Here is a 21,529-nt window from a genome sequence, read left to right as displayed (position 1 = left end):
ATGGTCAACATGGGCGGTTGAAGCGAGTTTCTGAGCTTCACCAATTCTATGACTCCTTGCAATAACCTGTTATGTTTGTTTTCGAAAAAAAATGGATATTCTATTGATATACCACTTTACGGTCTTCCAAACAAAACTGTTTCTTGCATGCAATTCTACTCTTATAGATTTATGTTAAAAAGTGATCACATAAATTACCTACTTTATTATAAGAACTTACTCAATCAATTTACTGTTGATATTATGGCAAAAATGATCACACAGCGTTTACTTTACTTGCGAACACGTACATCAAAAACAACTGCGGACTGAAAGTTACATTCATCTACGAGGTGCAATAAATAGTAATCGTAACATTGAACCCTCCAGTATCGGACAGCCTGTAATTTTACCATCCTCATTCACTGGCTCACCACGATATATGCATGAAAAAAAATCAAGATGCAATGGCTTACGTACGTGCATTCGGGCGTCCATGTTTATTTATCACTTTCACGTGTAACCCTGAGAGGTCGGAAATGAAAAATTAATTACACAAAAATCAAAAACTTTCAGACAGGCATGACATTGTTTCAAGGGTTTTTCACTTGAAATTAGGAAAACTTATACATGTCCTCACTAAGAAAGCAATGTACGGCGAAGTTGCTTTGATCTATAGTGTCAAATGGCAAAACAAAGAGCTCATGTGCACATACTTTTATGGCTTAAAACAAAAATTCAGCCGGATGAAATAGACAAGATCATTTCAGCTGAATCACCAGATTCTCAACCAGATCCCTTGCTATTCAGTATCATTTTGAAAAGTATAATTGATGGACCTTGCTGCGAATTCAACATGGCTTTACCATGTGTGGATAATGGAAAATGTACAAAAAAGTTTCCTCGAAATTTTGTTAAAGAAACCTTAACTTTAGATGAAGGCTACCCGACCTATCGTAGAAAAATACCCTGCAGATAGAGGTCATAGTTCCATACTTACAATTCGTGGCAAAGAAGTACAGATTAGTAACCGTTGGGTTGTACCGTACTCACCCATCTTATCTTGATGTTTCAATGCACACATTAACAATGAATTTTGTCATTCAGTGCAAGCAATTAACTATATTTGCAAACATATTAACAAAGGATCGGATCGTGCCACTTTTTCAGTTGGAAATATTGACGAAATTAAAAACTATGACAATGGAGGCTATAGTTGTTTTCCTGAGGGATTTTGGCGTTTTTTTTAATTTTGAGATTCACGCACGGTATCCTACGGTATGACATTTAGATGTCCACCTTGAAAATTATCAAAGAGTTTACATAAACCAGCAAAACAGTCAACAGATTCTCGAAAATCCGATAAAAACAACGTTGATGGCGTTTTTTAAACTTGGCGTAATAGATAATTTTGCTAAAACTCTTTTGTATTCCAAAGTTGCCGCCTATTACCGATGGGACAGTAATAAATTTGTGAAAAGAAAACAGGGAAAAGATGTTTCAGGTTGGCCAGGAGTAAAAAAAGATTCAGCTGTAGGTAGAGTTCATACGATTCATCCCACCCAGTCAGAGTGCTTCCATCTTCGAATGTTACTCTAATATGTTCGAGGCCCAACTTCATTTGAGTACTTAAACCCGTTGATGGTGTTACGCAACTTTTAAAGCTGCCTGTTACGCACTTGGTTTATTGGAAAATGATGATCAATGGAAAAAAACACTTGCAGATACTGCTTTGTCTGAGAATCCATCTTATTTATATGACTTATTTACAATTATTTTAGTTTTTTGTGAGCCATCGCAACCTCAAATTTTGTGGAATATGTTTAAACAACAGTTATGCGAAGATATTCTTCACTTTCGACAAATTCAACTTAACGATTTTGGAGTTGAATACTCTGAAGAAATGTTTAACAGCGGTTTAATTGGAGTTGAAGACAAGATCATCTCTCTTTCAGAAAAAAATCTGACTTCATTTGGGCTAAATTCACCGGTTCAAGATAAACTCTGTACTAATGATCCTTTGGAACATTCCATCAGACATGGTTATGATTATAACTATTTTATTAACTACGTTGAGCAAAATCTTCCAAAGTTGGTTCCAGACCAACGACAAGCTTTTAATCGTATAATTGATAGTGTCTTAAATAGTTGTGGAAAAGTCTTTTTCCTGGATGCTCTTGGAGGCACTGGAAAAACATTCTTAATTAATCTTATGTTGACCCAAGCAAGATCGGCTGAAAAACTGTCCCTTGCTGTCGCATCTTCTGGCGTTGCTGCCACTCTCATGAGTGAAGGTAGAACAGCTCACTCCACTTTTAAACTTCCATTATATGTTTTTTCTGGAGAAGATTACACGTGCCCGATATGCAAAAATTGTCCACTTGCAAAAATTCTTCAAGATACAAAATTTATTGTATGGGATGAGTGCATAATGAGTCACAGAGCTCACATTGAAGCAATTAACAGAACATAGCAAGATTTAAGATCAAACCAGAATTTAATGGGTAGCATTACATTTGTTTTTGCTGGTGATTTTAGGCAGACGTTACCAGTAATTCTGAGAGGAATTAAAGCTGATATTATTTATGCCTGTTTAAAATCATTATTTCTCTGGCATTTTGTAGAGTTTTTACATTTACGTACTAATATAAGAGCACATCTCTGTGGACGAAACACGGAATTTCCAACACAGCTGTTAAAAATTGGCAATGGCACGATGGAAAATGAAAATGGTTTTATCACCCTAGATCAATCTATTGGAAAACTGGTTACAACTGTCGATAATCTTATTTCTGAAGTCTACCCCGATATTGAAAATTTATCGAACAAATCATACCAATGGTTATGTAAGAGAGCGATGATTTCACCGAGAAATTCAACAGCGAAGGAAATTAAGAACATTATTCTTCAAAAGTTTGTAGCTGATTCTCGAGAGTACTTCTCTATTGATTCAGTCATCTCATCTAAAGATGTTTATTATCCTTTTCAGTTCAAGCGTTTACAGCTTACAGTTCCCTGTCAAAGTTTCTTTTGCCATAACAATTAACAAGTCACAAGGACAGACTTATAATTTTGTGAGGATAGATTTAAGATCAAACTGCTTTTTACATGGAAAATTGTGTGGGCTTTTAAGAACTGGTGATCCACATCATTAGATATTTTTAATTCCTTCTGGAATTAAAACTAAAAATGTCACATATACTGAAATTTTGTGAATGAAAATAATTTTAAATTATACATTTGTTTCTTTATAGCTTTAACAAACAACCCTTTGTTATATTATAACGTTAATATGTAAAAATCAACGGCCCTTTTCAGAGGCAATACCTATTTTATGACGTAAGAAATGCAGGATACTTTTTACCATCATATTTTCCCTTTTTTCGATATTTTCAATAAGAAGTTATTTGTTCCAAAAAGTGTCAAAAATAGATGTGAAGTTTTTTAACTAAAAACGTCCTATATTATTTTTCAACACAGATGTGATTTATTCAGCGAGTCTCGAGCGGCTGGTACCTGAAATACATACATACAAAAAATAGTAAAACGTTTAAAGAACTCGGATCCTTGTAGCTTAAGTTCTGAGGAACAAAATAAGCCCAAAAACGTTTAATTTAAGTAAAAATTCATTGGAAGCACGAATTTGGAGAATTTTTCGGGCTTTCTGGACCACTGTGCGCCGTTTCACTGCCAAGCTTGAACCAATTTTGGCTGCATAGGTATGCAGCACAAGAACGTTGAAAACAATGTCTGCGCATGCCTCGCAAGAATTTTTCTGTGTATATCTATATATTATATAGGTATGCAAACAAATCCTGGTAGTTTTAAACACGCTGTTTGCTAAAAGGCAACACAAGCGCCTATCACAGGATAACCTGGGGCACTTACTAGCCACTTTATTAAATAAATAATTATTAACTAAGAAAACGAGCGCCTACGACCCAATGACCCGTCGCGCTTATTGGCCACTCTGTTGAATAATAAATTATCAACTAATAACAGAAGCGCCTCCTACCCAATGACATGGGGAGCTTACTGGCCACTCTATTAAATGAAAAATGACTAACTAATAACACAAGAGCCTATTACTCGATGACTCGGATTGCTTACTGCCCACTGTGTTAAATAATAAATTATTAACTAATAACATAATTGCCTATCACTCGATGACCCGGGGCGCTTACTGGTAACTCTATTAAATAAATAATTATGAATTAATAACACAAGCGCCTCTGACCCAATGACCTGAAGAGCTTACTGGTCTTTCTATTAGATAAATAATTATTAACTAATAACACAAGTGCCTATCAACCGATGATCCTGGGTACTTATTGGCCACATTATTTTATAACAAAATTTTAATTGATACCACACATCAGCAATCCAGTATTTTGATTAATTGTCCAATACGTCAAACATCTTTGGTAATTGGCGCTCATGTTATTAATAAATACTTTTATTTTAATTTAAATTTATTAATAATTTATTGTTTAATAGAGTAGCCAGTAAGCCCCCTGGGGCATTGGGTGATAGGCACTTGTGATATTAGTTAATAATTTATTATTGAACAGAATGGCTAGTAAGCACTTTAAGTGATCGGGTAATAGGCGCTTGTGTTGTTGGTTAAAAATTATTTACGTATCAGAGTGGCCAGTAAGCACCCTAAGTCATCGGGTGATAGGCACTCGTGTTATTAGTTAATAATTTCTCATTTGATAGAGTGGCCAGTAAGTTTTCTGGGTCATCAGGTAATAGGCGCTTGTGTTATTGGTTAATAATTTATTATTTAACAGAGTGGCCAGTGTGCGCCACGGGTCATTGGGTTAGAGGCGCTTCTGTTATTAGTTAGTAATTATTTATTTAATAGAGTGGTCAGTAAGTGCCCCGGGTTATCTGGTGATAAGCACTTGTATTGCCTTTTGGCAAACAGCGCGTTCAAAACGTTTTGAACGCGATGCAACTTTTACACAAGATCTATTACCCTCCCTGCTTGGGGTCAGTTAATCCAAGTCATGCCCAAATCAGCGTGCCGTTTCACTGCCAAGTTTGGACCAATATTGGGATCTTAATAAACAAGCTCAGACTTGACCACTCCCTTATTTTAATTTCCGATTGAGAATATAGAAAAGCAAGAAGCTGATCATTCTAAAGTAAAACAGCTATCTGTTTTATCATTTTTTTGCTTTCTAAGCCAGGAAAACTGTTACCTACACTGGGACACCTATTTAAAATACACGAGACTTGTTCGATTCAAGTGCTCCGAGCAACCCAAGACTGTAACTATAGATTTACACCTCAATGACTTTTGGGTCGCTCGGAGCACTCGGCTTGCACTTGGATCGAACAAGTCTACGGTCATTTTACCTCGTGCAGGTTATGTAAATCATTTTTGAATTCAAACTTCACTCAGAAACTAATTGCAGCTTTAAATTGCAGAATTAAAATGACAGAGTTTTACACACTGTATTTCACCGCATAAGTTTTTTACAGTTTTTTCAGTGTCCCACTTAAGGTATATAGAATTTTCTTATGTCTTTAAGTGAAACATTTAAAAATACAACTATAATTTTTATGATTTTACAATATTAATTTTAGAAACTTCTGAGTTTCATACATAGTTGGTGGTACACTCAATGTTAGAAAAATATTGGTTTTGTGAAAGTTACTCGTGGTAAATTAATAATTAATACCTTATTTTGCTTCCCCACATTAGGTAAGACTTTTATCGATGTCCCAGTATTACTAGTTTCACCTTACGGGTTAAATGGATTATGAGCATGTCTGCTTACCTTGCTGAGCATCAGAAAAGCGGCCACTTTCAGCAAGCCAATTAGCGTAAGGCCCATAGACTTGTGGTTTTAGCTGTGGGTTGCGCTCTGCGAGCTCCAAAGCCTCACGCCAAGCCTGTGCATTGACGAGGATATCCGCTACGTCAGGCTCGTCACCTAACCGAGAAAAGACTTCAGCAGAAGCGTGACTAGCACCCAACTGACGCAGTCGTTGCGCAATCCTGCTTAAAGTCTCACGATCAGCTCGGTCAAGCTCACGACCCAATTTCAGTAGTAAGTCAATCCAGCCGTACTCTACAGCAATGCAAACAGCGCTCTGAGGATCTCCTGCTGCAAAAAACATTTCCGCAGCTGCACGAGGCTCACCCATACTACGTGCCCATTCAGCTTGACGACGCAGAAGTGATCCTTTTTCACAATTTCTCGAAAAATCAGTTAGCTCTTGTGCTGCATCAAACATTCTTAGATCAACGTACATATCGACAGCTTGCCGTTGTAGTCCAGCACGTTGATAGAGCCGTGCAGCCTCACGGTAACGTCCAAGAGCTGCGCAGCTAACCGCTTGACAAGTCTCAATGCTCAAGTCTCCTGAGCGTAATTTCTCATCCAGATCAATCACAACTTGAACCAATCGCAGGTTCCACGTGCACGAAAATGCCTCACGAGCTACAGTCAGCTTAAGCTGATCGAGTGCTGCGACTCCTAGCCCTAGCCAATCGGCTTCAGCCACTCCAAGATAAGCGACTGTCAGTGCCGTCTGAAACATTTCAGCCTCCAGAAACTGGTACATCATTGAAGACAGCGGCATCTAAATTTGTTTTAATTATTATTTTGGTATCCACTGGTAATTAAGTATTATTTTTTTTAATTTACATAAAAGAAAAAATTAAAAAAAAGATAACATGTGCTCTTAACATATTCTTTAAGGCATTGAATTCTGTTTCTATGTAGATGCCAAAAATTATTGCATCACCCCAAAACCTTCTGCAAGTATCATGAATTTTATCTCTTTATATATATATATATATATATATATATATATATATATATATTGGGTATTTTGTGCCCATAGTAAGTAAATGAACACATTGTACATGTACACACTATGTATAGTTTTAAAGTTCTAAGATGAAAATTATTTATAAAGTTTTTTTGTTAAATGCACTTATTACACATAAATTTTTCTGATATATAGTGTTGAAACTTCGTGATTATATTAATCATACCATAAAAATATTTTTCACAAAATTTTATACATCGTTTCACCACTAAGTACATCGTTTGTTATGTACTTGAATTTTTTAAATCTCAATTGAAAATGTAACCATGTGGAGGAATCACATAAAATTGTATGAATAAGGAAATGATTTGCAAGAATCTCTTAACATTTTTTTTATGATTAAATACTGTTGGATAAAGGTCATGATGAATTTTAAAATAAATTCACAAGCTGCTTTTTCAGTAAAATAAGAAAGAAAGAGTCGAATATGCGCAAATGCATACGTCATCACAGAAATGCCGGATTATGGGGTAGGCAGAGTAGGCGCTGCCTATGGGCCCCTGCCAAAAAAAATGAAAAAGTTTTAATGACAAACTAGAGGAAATCAACTGCAAAATGTATAACATTCTAAAAAATTTATTGAAGGAAATTCATCCTAGTGTCATACTACCTTACCGTGTTTAGTAATTACTAAGTTCTTATAACATTTGTTACGTGATTCAGAAAATAATCAGCATAAATTAAATAACAGTAAACGTACAAATTTTTTTAACCACCTTTATATAAATAAATCTCATTTTTATCTCTAAAAACGTGAATTTTTACCCATGAACGCTACGCTTAAATTTCCTCACAACATAATATTTATTGTCAGTCCGTGTAATACATTATTGTTTTTCAAGAATAGTTTCGAATAATAATCAAACCATGGATTATCATAGATCGATAGTCAAAAATTGAAAGAAAAACAAGATAAGCAAAAAAAAAGAAGACACTGTACTAGCTCAAGTACTTAAAATAATGATTTTTTTCACACTGAACAACAGAGCGTCGAAGAACCAATAGATTCTTTGAATATTAATAAAATCTTGAAAAACGTCATAGAAAACAAGAATCAGTGTTGTAAGTAATAAAAGTTGTTACGTTCAAGCAAAAAATGCTTGACGAACGCGGAGATCTTAATATCGATTGTTCGGGAATTACTGAGGATCAATAAACTGTTGAGTGGTAGTAGTTTAAATAGCGTTTATTTAATAGCGTGTGTATTTTTAATAGCGGTTAGTGGAGCTCAGAGCGCAATTGATGTTGGCTCTTTGCTTGTTGAGACGTATCTGGTTTATTACAATAATAGCGGAGAGAATAACTAAAACTAACAATACAAAAATACACTGTAGTGGTTATATAAGTCAGAGTAGAAAAAGAGATAAGGTAAGAAAATATAAGTTCTGAAATTAAAGTATGTATAAATGTAAAGTGAAAGTTATAAAATTGATAAGTGTTACTTTTAGATGATAAAGCAAAGATAAAGCTATTACAATTCCAGGAAATATAACTATTGCATTTAACGTATTGTGCTAAAGAAAATTAGAAAATGAAAAGAGAATTAAAAGTTCACGATTGGCGTGAACAAAAGTGTTTGGGGAGTAAAGTATGGTTCTAAATATAAGCAGTAATTTTGTGTACTAGTCCTTGGTGCATTGTCATAATATTATCTCTAATCATATCATTGTCATAACTCTAGAATCAAAGAGCACGAATTAAGATTCAATTAATCATAAGAATGTGATAACAATCTTAAACCAGTTAAAGAACGCGCGTAGAGTCCGTCAATTTGCAGTTAACGAATCAAATTCAAGAGGAAGTGGAGTATTGGTGAAATGTTTTGAGACGCGTTGTTGCCGTGATAAAATCATTAGTTTCTCGAGGCTAATTGGCTTTCAGAAGGTTAGATGAGCAGTTTAATTCTCTCTATAATGACAAGCCAATCGCCAACTCAACCCTGAATGTATCTTACATTGATTAATTAACAATAATTATTAGATATGTGACGTCCTTAAGGGTATACCTTTTCAACGTTTTGTTAGGTTTATTCTTAATACAGGGCACAAAGCTGAGCAGCTTACAAAAAATATAGTCAAAACTTTAAAAGCTCTCAATTTAGATATTGAGTTGTGCTGAGGTCAGTCTTACGACAATGCGAGCAAATAAGTTGCATTGATTGTTTCTTTAAACAAAATACGAAGTCTAAATACTTTCCAATTTTATGAAGAGAAAGTCTTTAAAATGTGTCGTATAAAAATATATGAAAAAAATAATAAAAGAAGACGCAAGCGTAACGCTTCTTCTGAAAAATTCCTACACAACTCAAGGTGTTACATTGCAGCTTCCGGGTCCTGTAAAATACAAAGGGGGAAAGGGGTCTGGGTCAAAGGTGCAGGGAAGCTGGTTACTACGAGTTCTCTTACTTCACTTTCTTGCTCTCCTCTCTCTATCTGCTCTGCTCACTCGTCCTCTTGTCCCTGGAATTCTAATCAAAAGGGGGGGGCTTTCACGCAGCAACAAAAGGGGGGGGATGGGGAGGAAATTTGTCCTTTTCTAAGGGACGAAGAATAATGCGTAAACGTCAAATATAACTTCACTCTTATTTATTGAAAACACTCTTATCTCGGAACACGTAAAAAACGAGCCGCGCTACAGCCATCCGCGTCGCATGCGGGTGCAGTGAGCGCGCACTCAATCCGCTGTCTTGTCCTCACTTTACCTCCTGTCCTCTCTCGCTTCGTCTCTCTCACTCCCGCTTCTCTGCACACATCCTCTCTCTCTCTCGTCTTCACACTCGGCCCGTCCGCACTCGTCCTCTCTCTCTCTCTCTCTCCGCCTTTACCTGTCACCCTCTTCACGCTTCGTCTCTCTCTTTCTCTCTCTCCACGTGCACTACCCTTCTACACGGTCACGGCCCACCCACACTCTCTCCACTCGTCTTCTACCTGCCTCGTGCCCTCTTTTCGTTCTGTGGTCACGCCTTTTGTTCACTACTACATTCACACACACACACTCTCACTCTCTCCTTCACACTCAAGTTCGGCGAGCCCGCGAGTACGAAAATATCAAGGCACGCTACCTTCCTCGTCGACCTTTGGTAGTCCTGGGGGGGGGAGGCGACGTGGTCCAGTGCGTGGCCAAGGACTTTTGGTAGTCTCAAACAGGCGGCGGGTAGACTCTGCTCTCGGTGCACTCTCGTCCTCTACTTCCCTGACTCCCTGGAGGCCGCCAGCTGGTGGACCCACGGCTCGCCTCGTCGTCGTCGTCGAATCTCTCTCTCTCTCTTCACCCACCACGCTTTCTATCCACGTCTCTCCAAACTCCTCACTACTCTCTCTCGTCCTCTACCTCTTCTCCATGCTGCTGCTACCTCGTCGTCCATTGGTCGGGGGGGGGGGGCATCACATAAAAAAAAGAAGAAATAACAGGGCGATTCTTCATATCGCCCACGGCCGTTAGTCTGCGAAAGACCTGATAGGCAGCGGCCCGTCAGAAAAGGCGCGACGTTCGAATAAAACGGCAGATCGCAGTTTAACCTTGTTACAAACCCTCTCCCCGTAGGCCGGAGTCCGAAAGAGGCTCATCTGAAGCCGATAAATAACGGTCAAGCCTTTTCCGACGAACCTAAAATAAATAAAAAAATAATAATAAAGAAAAAGAAGCATACTCACGTGGGCCTTGCGGCCAGGGGTCTGTTGGGTCCGGGGAGGTCGTCCCGCGGGATTGCTGGTCGTCGAGAGCCTCTCCTTCCTTGACTTGTTGTCCTCGTCGTCCAGTCCACTCCTTCTGATATTCGAGTCCTAGTCCGCATGTCCGGGTGTCCTGTCAGTCTGGGAAATCAGCTAGAGAGGGGTAGGAGACCTACTCATCTCGCTCTGCCTGAAAGACCCGGCGAAGAACGAACTCCCGTAGCTCTATGGAATAGTCCTGCAAGTTCCCCCACACACGTTCCAGCTGTTGCATTCGCTCGCGTGGCCAGCTTGAGCCACCTGGAGACCGCCTTTCTCGATCTCGCTGGTCCTGAGGGTCCCTAACTGTCGGTCGTTTGGACGCCGCTCGAGAGAGCTGCACGGTGGGGTTCACCAGAGCTGCATCTCGGGCGTTTCGCCTGGAATCATCACCGGGCCCCGAGGTGACCGTAGCGGGTCGGTTTCTCGGCAGCCAAGCCGGCACATCGGTCTCCACCTGATTCAGCGCATTTTCGGGGCGCGGCCGTGAGGCCTCCTGACTCTAAGCAGTGTAACGGCCGTATCCCTCTCTGCAGCAAGGGCAATCTCGCACAGTCACATCTAATCGGCCGCAGTTGAGGCAGTGGGTGTTCGCCCTAGGTTTGGAGCAGTCCTTGGCTCGGTGTCCTTGAGTCCAGCAATTAAAGCAGGCTCGAGCCGGCGGGTCCAACAGCGGTTCAGTGAGGATGGCTTCTAACCCCAAGAATAACACCCCCGTAATTCGGGGCTGCCTCTCGTGCCTTCGGAGGGGGGAATCTTGGGGTGAGCGATCCCGAGGGTTTGTCGCAGTCCTTTGTGGGCGGATCAGAGCTCCCGCTTCCGAGAGATCATCTCGGGGTTCGTCAGGCTCCTTTCTCGAGACGTAGTCATCCAAATCCCAAGAGACATGGGTTGGGTCGCTGGGTCGCTTGTGCTTCCGGCCCCCTCGTCGGAAGTTTTCTTGGACCCCGGCGCCGCGTCACCAAGGGGGTTGGTTGCTTCCTCCGGAGTAGGACGCGTCTCGCTTGCGGCCTCATCCCAGCGCTCATCCTGACTAGGAGGCGCACGGAAAGTCAGCAAGGTTGATATGGGTAGGGTGCCTGGTAGCCAAGGGAAAGGGACGTTAACCACCCCCCCTGTCGAGCGGCGCCTCTTGTCATCCCTTCTCCTGGCTGGGCTGGGGACCCTTTGGCTAGTTCGTATCCAAGCTAAGTCACGCAGCTCCTGCCAGGCGGCTCTGTCCTGGGGCACTCTATTGAGTTGCTGAGTCTCAGCCCTCCATTGGTCCCGACGGATGCAGGCATCCCCGTCTGGGGGGGAGGTGCCTGGCACTTCCAGATCCGGCACTGAGAGCGGGGGCGCACTCAGAGATTGGACCTCCATAGGGATCTCTACGAGGCACTCAACCCGCTCTTGGAAGGTGAGGTGAGACAGCGCCATGGTGGGCAGTTGGACCCCCGGGAGGATGCGCGGAGTCGGTTTTGGTGGTGGATCCTGAGTAGCGGGGGCTGCGGTTTCCCACGCCATCTCCTCTATCTCTTGCTGCTCCGATTCCGCAAGGGGTTGCAGCTCCCCGTCGCTCTCCGAGCGAAGCAGCTCCTCTTCTTCGGACAGCGTTGGGGAGGGCCGCGGCTTGGTCACCCTGGGCCTAGTGCAGGCTTTCGGGGCGCCACGGGTGGTCGCGTCTTGTCTCTCGTCCTCTGGTATTAAGGGCAAAGTCAGCTTGGTCCGGAGCCGGGCCTTCGAGGCGTCCACTGGCGTAGAGACCGAACCCCCCCTGACCTCGGCTTCGTCGAGGTGGAGGAGTCAGGCCGGCCATAAGGGTCATGGCAGCAGCGGAGTCGACGGAGGACATGTGTGCCGACTGTAGGCACATGGACACCCCGTCTCCTTTACGCCGCACGCCGCAATAATGCCCTCGTAGCTCCCACCCCGAATAACGGACGTAAACGGGGGGCGCGGCAGTCGTAGGGCCATAACTAACGGCAGTCCGAGACGTCGCGTCGAAGATGACCAGCTGGATGCCAGCAGCACACGCGACGGCCCCCAAGGCATCATCAGTCCATTGACGCTTCGTCGGCACCGTAGTCTAGCCTAGATCCAGTAGGGCCCTCTCCACCTCAGCCAACAGCCCCACTTCGTCCACGAATGCCCTGAAAGCATGAAGGCCACCATCCGACGGCACCGGATTTAGCTCGTGCTCGGGGATCTCCACTTCGAGGAACAGGACCCGGTCCGGGTCAACAGCCCCTCGCACTTCCATGTTTTCTACCCTCTGCGGCGGCGTAGGGCCGCAAGGCTCGCCCACGACGCTGGCATTCGGGGTCAACAGTTGGTCCATCCTGAAACTAAACGTAGGTATTAGTTATTCAAACTAAGTAGTGCACCCTTCCCACCCCCTTACGCTTCTCCCCCCCGTCCTTCCCTTGGCGGAATATACCGCTTTAGCTCCAATATATGGGCCTTATTTATACGCCTACTAGGCCCCTGTCCCTCGCCGAGAATATATACCGTCGGAGATTTTATCTCCACGATGGTATACGGACGCTCGTATTTGGGTGCAAGTTTTGCTGAGAATCGCTTTGCCACGTCAGACAAGGGATGAGTTTGTCTCATTACTAAGGTCCCAACGGGGAATTGTATATCCCGTTTTCCCTTGTTGTATTGTCGTTCTTGTTTCACTCGAGCCTGATCAATGTGTCGAGCCACTAGATCTCAGAGAGCGTCTAACCGCTTCATCCGATTCTCCCAGTCCTTGGGGTCGATTTTATGGACAAGGTTCTCTCCCTCCACCTGCCTATGCAGACAAAGAACTGGCTTTGGGTGTCTCCCAAAGTTAAGGAAGGCCAGCGAAACTTTAGTGGTCGATTGCACCGCAGTGTTCATGGCGTGACGAAACTCGTGCAGGTGCAGGTCCCAGTTCCGATGGTCACAGCCTATGTAGGCGGACACCATCGACTTGTACGTCCGAATACTTCGTTCAGCCGGGACCGCTTGCGGATGATACGGAGGAGTTGTCACATGCTTCACTCCATACTCCGCTAATGTCCGGTTGAGCAGTTCGTTTTCGAACTCTCGTCCATTGTCCGTCAATAAGTAGTCCGGCATCTTGCAACGGAAGAGCACTAGCTCCTCGAACGCTAGGGCTATCGACTTCCCGTCTATCCTCTTCAGGGGTTTGACCTCGATCCACCGAGTGAAGAGGTCATGAAACAGTACTAGGTACTTAAATCCCTGTTTGCTAGGAGGAAACTCCATGCAGTCCGCGGCCACTACAGCCCAAGGGCGCTCTACGATGCGAGTTCCCATCAACCCCTGAGGCCCGAGTTGGCTCACCTCATTTCGTTGGCAAACTTCGCAGGCTCGTACGAAATTATGCATGTCATAGTAAACCTCCTTCCAATAGTACTCTCGAGCAACTCGATCGTACGTTTTGGCTATGCCCAAATGTCCGGTCGAGGGAGTGCAGTGCGATTCCGCCAGCACCTGTCCCTGATAGTCCGTTGACACTACAAGCCGCCAGTTTTCCTCGTGAAAGGTAATTGGATCCAGCAATGGGTGTCGGCGAAACCGATATAGCCGGCCATCCTCTATCTTCCAATCCGGGAATTTAAAGGGAGTCTGGGCTACGTCGCTCATCATCCGCGTATACCAAGGGTCATCGATAGAAGAGAAGGTCAGAGCGCTCACCTGCTCGGGAGCTTCCTCGTGAAGCCGGGAGAGGGCATCCGGTATATGGTTCAGAGCCCCCTTCCGGTGCATCACCTTAAACGTCCATTGTTGCAACTCCATTACCCAGCGAGCCACGCGCCCGGATGGTTCAGAATTGTCGAACAGCCACTTCACTGAGCTGTGGTCCGTGATCACAGTAAATTCGTACCCTTCTAGATACGGTCTGAATTTCTTGATGGTCCATACCACGGCCAAGCACTCCTTTTCCGTGACGGAATAATTCTTTTCCGCTGGTATCAGCGCCCTACTCGCATACACGATAGGGTGATCTCCGTCGTCGTTCTCTTGAGTCAACATAGCCCCCAGGGCGAAATCACTCGCGTCCGTTTGTAACGTGAAGGGCTTGTCAAAGTCAGGCCGGGCTAACACTGGAGCAGTGATGAGAGCCCCCCGCAAGCGGTCGAAGGCTTCCTGATGCTCCTCCTATGACCACTCTTGTCCCTTTTTGAGAAGTCGGGTTAGCGGAACTTTGGTGTCTGAGTCCTTGTCGATGAACCGCGAGTACTATCCCACCAATCCGAGAAACCGCCTTAGCTGTTTCACATTGGCAGGAGGGGGATACTCGAGGATGGGCGAGACCTTGTCCAGATCCGGTCGTAAACCTCGGCTGTCCAGTAGGAAACCGAGATGCGATATCTCGGAAACGCAGAACTCACATTTGTCCAGTTTAACTTCCAAGCCAGCGTCCCTAATTCAAGTTAGCACTAACTCCAAATAATGGAGGTGCTCATCGAATGTGTCCGTGCTAATAATTATGTCGTCTAAGTACCCGAAGATGTGAGGTTGTAATTCGGTACCGAATAGGGTGTCAATTACCCTCTGGAACGTCATGGGGGCATTTGTCAGCCCGAATGGAATACGCGTAAAGTGCCATAGTCCGGAACCTGGTAAGGCGAACACCGTAAAACGCTGGCTTGACTTTTCCACCGGGACCTGGTAATAGGCTTGCTTCAGGTCCACTTTGGACAGGTACTTAGCGCTGCGTAATCGGTCTAGAATAGAGTCCATGCTCGGGAGCGGATATGCATCCCATTTTGTCACCTTGTTTAAGTCCCTATAATCGATACAGAATCGATAGGAACCGTCCAGTTTCCTTATCAGCACGCTCAAGTAGTCGCTCGAGGACTTTTCAATGACACCGCTCTGGGCCAGCCGGTCCACCTCCGCAGTTGCTACTTCCAGCATCTTTGGCGACATTCGCCTCAGCCGGTGTCTTATAGATGTCGGGTCCTCCACCTCAATCACACACTGAAAAAAATTCTCTACGATTTTGGCTGAACACACCACCGCCGTTTCAGCGGTTCAGCCAGTGGTAGTTGGGTGCAATACTAAAACAGCAGTGTGCCAGGCCGTTTTGGCTTGGCTCGTCTGCTATAGTTACACTGCCGCCACATACAGTCTGCTACACAGCCGAAAGTAAATTAAAAGCTAACCTAAAACCCAAATATGCAATATTAATATTATATAGCTTTAGTTTATCTGTATATGTATAAATACATCATAAGAATTAATATCGTTTTAATGCATATACAACTGGCCTGTGGTGTATGTAAATCAAAATTAAGCCATAAACACTTTTACTTTTTGTATGTTTCTAATATATTATGTTGTTTTGTGTACATACTACAAAACTGAACTTAAAATAGTTATTTAATACATATATATTTTGTACAGTTCATTGAATGACAAATGAAACTTCTTGGAGCATGCACTTCCTGAATGGCTTGTTTGCACTGCATTTTCGGCTGTGTAGCAGACTGTATGTGGCGGCAGTGTAACTATAGCAGACGAGCCAAGCCGAAACGGCCTGGCACACTGCTGTTTTAGTATTGCAGCCAACTACCACTGGCCGAACCGGTGAAACGGCGGTGGTGTGTTCAGCCAAAATCGTAGAGAATTTTTTTCAGTGCATGCTCCGTCAGTAAGGTCCGTCCCACCTTGTCAGAGGAACCAGCAGATACACTCGCTACCAGCTGATCGATCCGGTTCCACTCCCGAAGATCCAGCTCCTGGATGCCGGCACATTCCACCACGACAGAGGGTAGTTTCACGTGTGACTCCCCCTCAAACGCATACCAAGCGCCTTCCATCAGTCTCCAGTGTCCCTGAGCCAACCGAGTCTCCAGTTCGAAGGCCTTAATAAAGTCCATGCCCAGGATCATATCCTCATGGATGTTGTCCACGATTTGTAGAAAAAGGGGTCGGGACATGCCCGCAAGCTCAAAGTTTAGCCGTAGGATCCCCAGTACTGGCGTGACTCCCCCGTTGACATTCTGGGTCACCAAGCTAGTGTCCATTAGTCGGGATCGGTATACCTCGGCTAGTCAGGGTCCTGTGACGGACGCTTGAGCGCCACTGACGAACAAGGCGCCGAAACTCTGTGAGCCCAGCACCACAAGCATATGATTCCGTGGTATGGGCTGCAGATCCCGGGCGTAAACAAGCCGTACCAGAGTCACTAGCTCGTCACACTTAGAACCGGCTGAGTCCTCGGAACCCCCCTCACCGTCCGGCCCCTTCTCTTCCGGGCAAGAGGTCGATCCTGCTGGCACGCTCTCAGACGCGGAGTCAGGATACCCCACATCGAGCGCAGCCGCAATCTCGAAGTAGTCTTGGTCATAGTCCTTGGGATCCGGTTCCTCTGATTCGAATGATGAAATCGAATATCCCACATTGAGCGCGGCCACCATCTCAGAGTAGGCCTCCCGGTCCCCCTCATGGTCCGATTTATTGTCATCCAAATTGTCCGATGTCATGGCGTTTAACAGCTCGGCGGGGGACGTCGACGCACCTAACAACCCGAGTCCCCCGCTCGTCCGTTTCCCAGCTTCTCCCGCAAATCCTTGCATTTTGCACAGGTTTTAAAGGTGCAATCCGGCGTCTCACAAACCTGACAACTCGTTGCGGTTGATGTCTTGGCCGCCAAGCAGTGCCGGGCTTGATGGCCTTTCTCTCCACACCCATAACACTGAACCAGAGTGCATTGGGCACACCGATGGCCCACTCCTCGACACAAAAAACATGCCCCCACAAATGATCCCTCCGGTGCAGTCGCCGAAGTGAGGCTGGGCGTTCCTCCAGCCTCTGGGTGGGTCGGCTGCGTTCCGGCAGGCTTATTAACCCACTCGGGCTTCCCATTCCTTGGGAACTGTCCCAATGCCGGTCGAGTACCATCAGCCCGGTTCTGAGCCCTTAGGACGATCAGCTGGGCACATAGGTCGTCGTCCACTGGGTTGAGAACCACCCTCGCCTGAAGCTCCTCCAGCTTATGCCCTATCTGACCCTGGTCCAAAGGTCCTTTAGCCTTAATCTCACAGTCCAGAAAGTCCCGAGTCAAATCGTTCCACCTATCGGCCAGTTCCGTCATTTCAGCAAGGCGGTTTCTCACCGGTGGATTTAGATAAGCTGCTCCCTACAAGTGCATTGACTCGGCACCAGGAGGAGGGCGATACCGCCCATCCATATCCTTCTGGGCTTCCCAATGTCGTCCATACTCCTCTATGTCCTCAAGGTGATAGATCACCTTATCGGACATAGCGCGCCAATACTCGGGCAAGAGGTTTCTATAGGCACGTCGTGCCAGGGTCTCTTCCGATAGGGGAACCCTGAATTTAGAGGCGATATATCTAAAGTTGGTCAAAAATACGGAGACCAGTTCCGTTTTCCCTTGAGTACAGGCATAGAGGTCCTGTAATAGATCCTCCTCCTGATATTCCCCTCGGGTGGTGCAATCCGTGAAGTCGCGTTGGTTAGTCCTATACCAGCGCGCTGCTCGCTTGAGCAGGGCGCACGGTAGAGCTCGCAGTAGGACCCGATCGCTCAGTCCAGTACTGATCCGGCAGTTCTCAAGACGGTCCAGAAATTCTTCTGGGTCTTCTCTCTTGTCTTCACCGGTATACCTGAGACCCCAATTTTGTAGGGGCTTCACGGCCTTGCCCTGTCCAGCGTCATTCGTCGCCCCTGTTTGTACCCGGTCCTCCATCTCATCTAATTCACGATTCTACGGGGTTCTCCGATCTCTTGGAGGTTACTCCCGTTCCCAGTCTCGCCGATGTCTCTTGGGTGGATAATCGTTTCTCCCCCAGTCGTCCCACACCGCCGTCAGGGAATCCCGTCGAGGTGGCTCCTGTCTCGACGTAGTCCGTCCCGTCCTCTCCACGGGAGGCCGGTCCACTGGGGGCAACGCGGCTCTCACCGTGTCGTCACTCTCGTAACCATCCTCAATTCCGTGAGGGCCTCGGAGATCTGGACAGTTCTGCCACCGGTCCTTGCACGTGACCGTAGACTTTGGCAGGTTGGGGTTTAGCAGTGCGGTCTGGTTAACCTTAGTCCGGTTCTGTGCTGTCTCGAAATCCCCCAACTCCGAGTCCTCCCGCTTGTCATCCCCAAGAGGGTCCCGTGGCTCGGTCAGCTCTGCCTGCGTTCGTGCCGGCCCGCTTTGACGCTGGGCTGGCCCGGACTTCTCAAGCGGTGGTCTTAGTTCCCCCTGAACGACTGGGCGTAAGCCAGTCGGGTTCCAGTTCCAGGGCGCTCGGGAGCTGCGTCCGGAGGTCCCTGGCAGTGTCAACGCGAATCCGGCGCGTTCCTCATACGTTGAGGTTTGGTTTCCCAATAATGGTCCGGTCAGTCCCGGGATTCCAGACACGCGTACCATGGTCTGGCGCTGCTGCAGCGCGTAGAACTCTACGCGAGGAGGTCTCAAGATCTCCTCACCGAGGATGCGAAGCCTCGGATACGGAGTCGAGTGATGGTTCATTGACTTAATCAGATCGTGGAACGGGCCGACGGTCCTGCCCCCCGAAGGAGCAGTCGTCAGACTCGTTTTTGTGCCGGTGGCGGTGGTCGTTGTGGTGGTCGTGGTAGTTACCGCGCCCGAGGTGGTCGCCCCACTCACAGGGGGTAATGCTTGTGCACCCCGCAGGTCCGGTGGCTTTCTCTAGGTCTGAACCGTGAGGGGCTGGTGTTCGACCGGTTCCTCTGCCCTCCGGGGTCCGTCTTCGTTAGGAAGATCTACTTCACTCTGGAGCGACGCCATGAACCCAGAAACCGACGGGTGTCTTGAGATACCCCTCTCGGAGCCCTGCTCCGGGTCATTATCTTCCGATCTGGTGTCCAGTCGGTTGTTAGGGGTCAAGTCCTGACCTTGGTCCCAGCGGTTCCTTCATCCTCGTCCGATTTGCTAATTAACCACAGTGAGCTTATAAGGTCATTGGGGAGCACCGGTATCTCGTCGTTGTTTGGGTCCAGCTCTAAAAAGCAATGCCGAAGCAGGCGGTCTTAAAGGGTCTTGGTGCTTCCTTTACTGCTCATTTTCCTCACCTGGAGCTCCCGTTGCAAATCCAGCACAGAAAGTTGCTGGATTCGACGCTTCACCAGCCAGCCCTCTCGTGATCCTCGTACGAACAACTCGATGGCATCACCATGGGTTGCCATCGTGGTCCTGTCTTATTAAGTACTGTTACAGAGACTCGAATGCCCCAGCTTATCAGCTCGGTGCACGGCTCACGTATCCGTTCTTACGGAGACTCGGGTGTTCGGGGTACCGAACCAACCCAGCTCACGTTTGGTCAATCACAGAGCTACAAGGGCCGAGGCCCGAGCTCAGGTGTCTTGGCTCAACTAGCCTCTGGCTATTCGACTCCCAGTCAAAAGACTAGGTGTCGTCCCACTACCAGTAGTCAATATAACTTTTATATATATATATTACTTTTGTAAACTAAACAAAATTATGGTTATTAATAATATTCGCACTTAATATATATCCCAGGTATACCTACCCACGCAGTCCCCACGCCGGGCTGGCCTTCCACTGTCCAAGTCGCTACACTACTGATTTGAATACTCAAACTCACTACACGCCGTCAATCGCAACACTCAACACCGATACCTTGAATTATCGCAAAATCTCGAACTCAAAATCTCGATATAAGTCGTCCTACGCTCGATTGTCTCTTAAAATTGGTAAAGTTAGGAAAATTTCACTAGCTACGCGTCCCCACAAGGAATGCCATTTTGTAACATTGCAGCTTCCGGGACTTGTAAAATACAAAGAGGGAAAGGGGGAAAGGGGTCCAGGTCAAAGGTGCAGGGAAGCTGGTTACTACGAGCTCTCTTACTTCACTTTCTTGCTCTCCTCTCTCTATCTGCTCTGCTCACTCGTCCTATTGTCCCTGGAATTCTAATCAAAAGGGGGGGGCTTTCACGCAGCAACAAAAGGGGGGGGAGGAAATTCGTCCTTTTCTAAGAGACGAAGAATAATGCGTCAACGTCAAATATAACTTCAATCTTTTTCATTGAAAACACTCTTATCTCGGAACGCGTAAAAAAGGGACCGCGCTACAGCCATCCGCACAGCACGCGGGTGCAGCGAGCGCGCGCTCAATCCGCTATCTCGTCCTCACTTTACCTCCTGTCCTCTCTCGCTTCGTCTCTCTCTCTCTCCCGCTTCTCTGCACACACCTCCTACTTGGCAAAATTCTTCTCATTTGTTGAACCGACCGATCGAACCACTAGAAGAAGCAGTCTTGACCTGGTGGCATCGCCAGCAAGACTCGACTTTTATGTTGCTTCGTTCAGGATTGGAGCTGTCAAGCTCTGGAATAAAATCCCAGAAAGTGTTCGTCTAAATTTTGGTAGACCGTCTTTTGGTACTCGTTTGTACGAATGGGTCTTTGAGTGCACTGAATTTAGTGATTAGAGATCCATCACCTGAATCTTTCAACTTGATAAGATAACTTGTGTGTACTATGTAATAGTTTTTATGCATTTTGGGATTGTCCCACATTCATTTTATTTTGTTTTATTATTGATATTTTTATTTACTTTTTTCTTCCGTTTTCGATGATACTTACAGTACATTTATATTTATAAGTATTTCTAAGAGTTTGATGTCACTATGTAATTAATATGTTGTCCTAACTAGTCATTTACATTTATAATTATTGTAATTTAATAGTGTCAAGGCTATCTAAGGCCCTGAGCCTTTAGCCATTCAAAAAAGAATCTAATCTAATCTAATATCTTCTTCTCTCTCTCTCTCTCTCTCTCTCTCTGGCGAATAACACCACAAATGTAAACACTAGCAGATTTGTTATAGGACACGTAAATGCACAAGCTATACCAGCTCACTTACATGACATTAAAGGACTTGTCAAAGACTACAACATGGCCATGTTTCTTATTAGTGAAATATAATACTCACATATAAACCTAGTACACCAAGCAATTTGTGTCATATACCGGGATATCGTTTAATTAGACATTGTCACGTCTAGTAACGT

At 45.3% G+C, this 21,529-nt stretch overlaps 1 protein-coding gene across 1 annotated transcript in view; it reads right to left on the bottom strand.

Annotated features, from left to right (window-relative positions):
• Oseg1 (intraflagellar transport protein Oseg1) overlaps positions 1-21,529 on the bottom strand; it is a 563,616-nt gene that overhangs the window by 413,361 nt on the left and 128,726 nt on the right. Inside the window, exon 9 of the mRNA XM_089598273.1 lies at positions 5,769-6,576. Within this exon, the coding sequence (XP_089454399.1) occupies positions 5,769-6,576 (808 nt within the window). The remainder of the gene's footprint in view (positions 1-5,768; positions 6,577-21,529) is intronic.

The sequence above is a fragment of the Copidosoma floridanum genome, unplaced genomic scaffold, assembly GCF_036245765.1.
Source record: "Copidosoma floridanum isolate Cflo_tuat_1 unplaced genomic scaffold, Cflo_Japanese_pri ptg000006l, whole genome shotgun sequence".
In the NCBI taxonomy this organism is placed as follows: domain Eukaryota; kingdom Metazoa; phylum Arthropoda; class Insecta; order Hymenoptera; family Encyrtidae; genus Copidosoma; species Copidosoma floridanum.
This window is presented reverse-complemented; position numbering and strand designations above follow the sequence as displayed.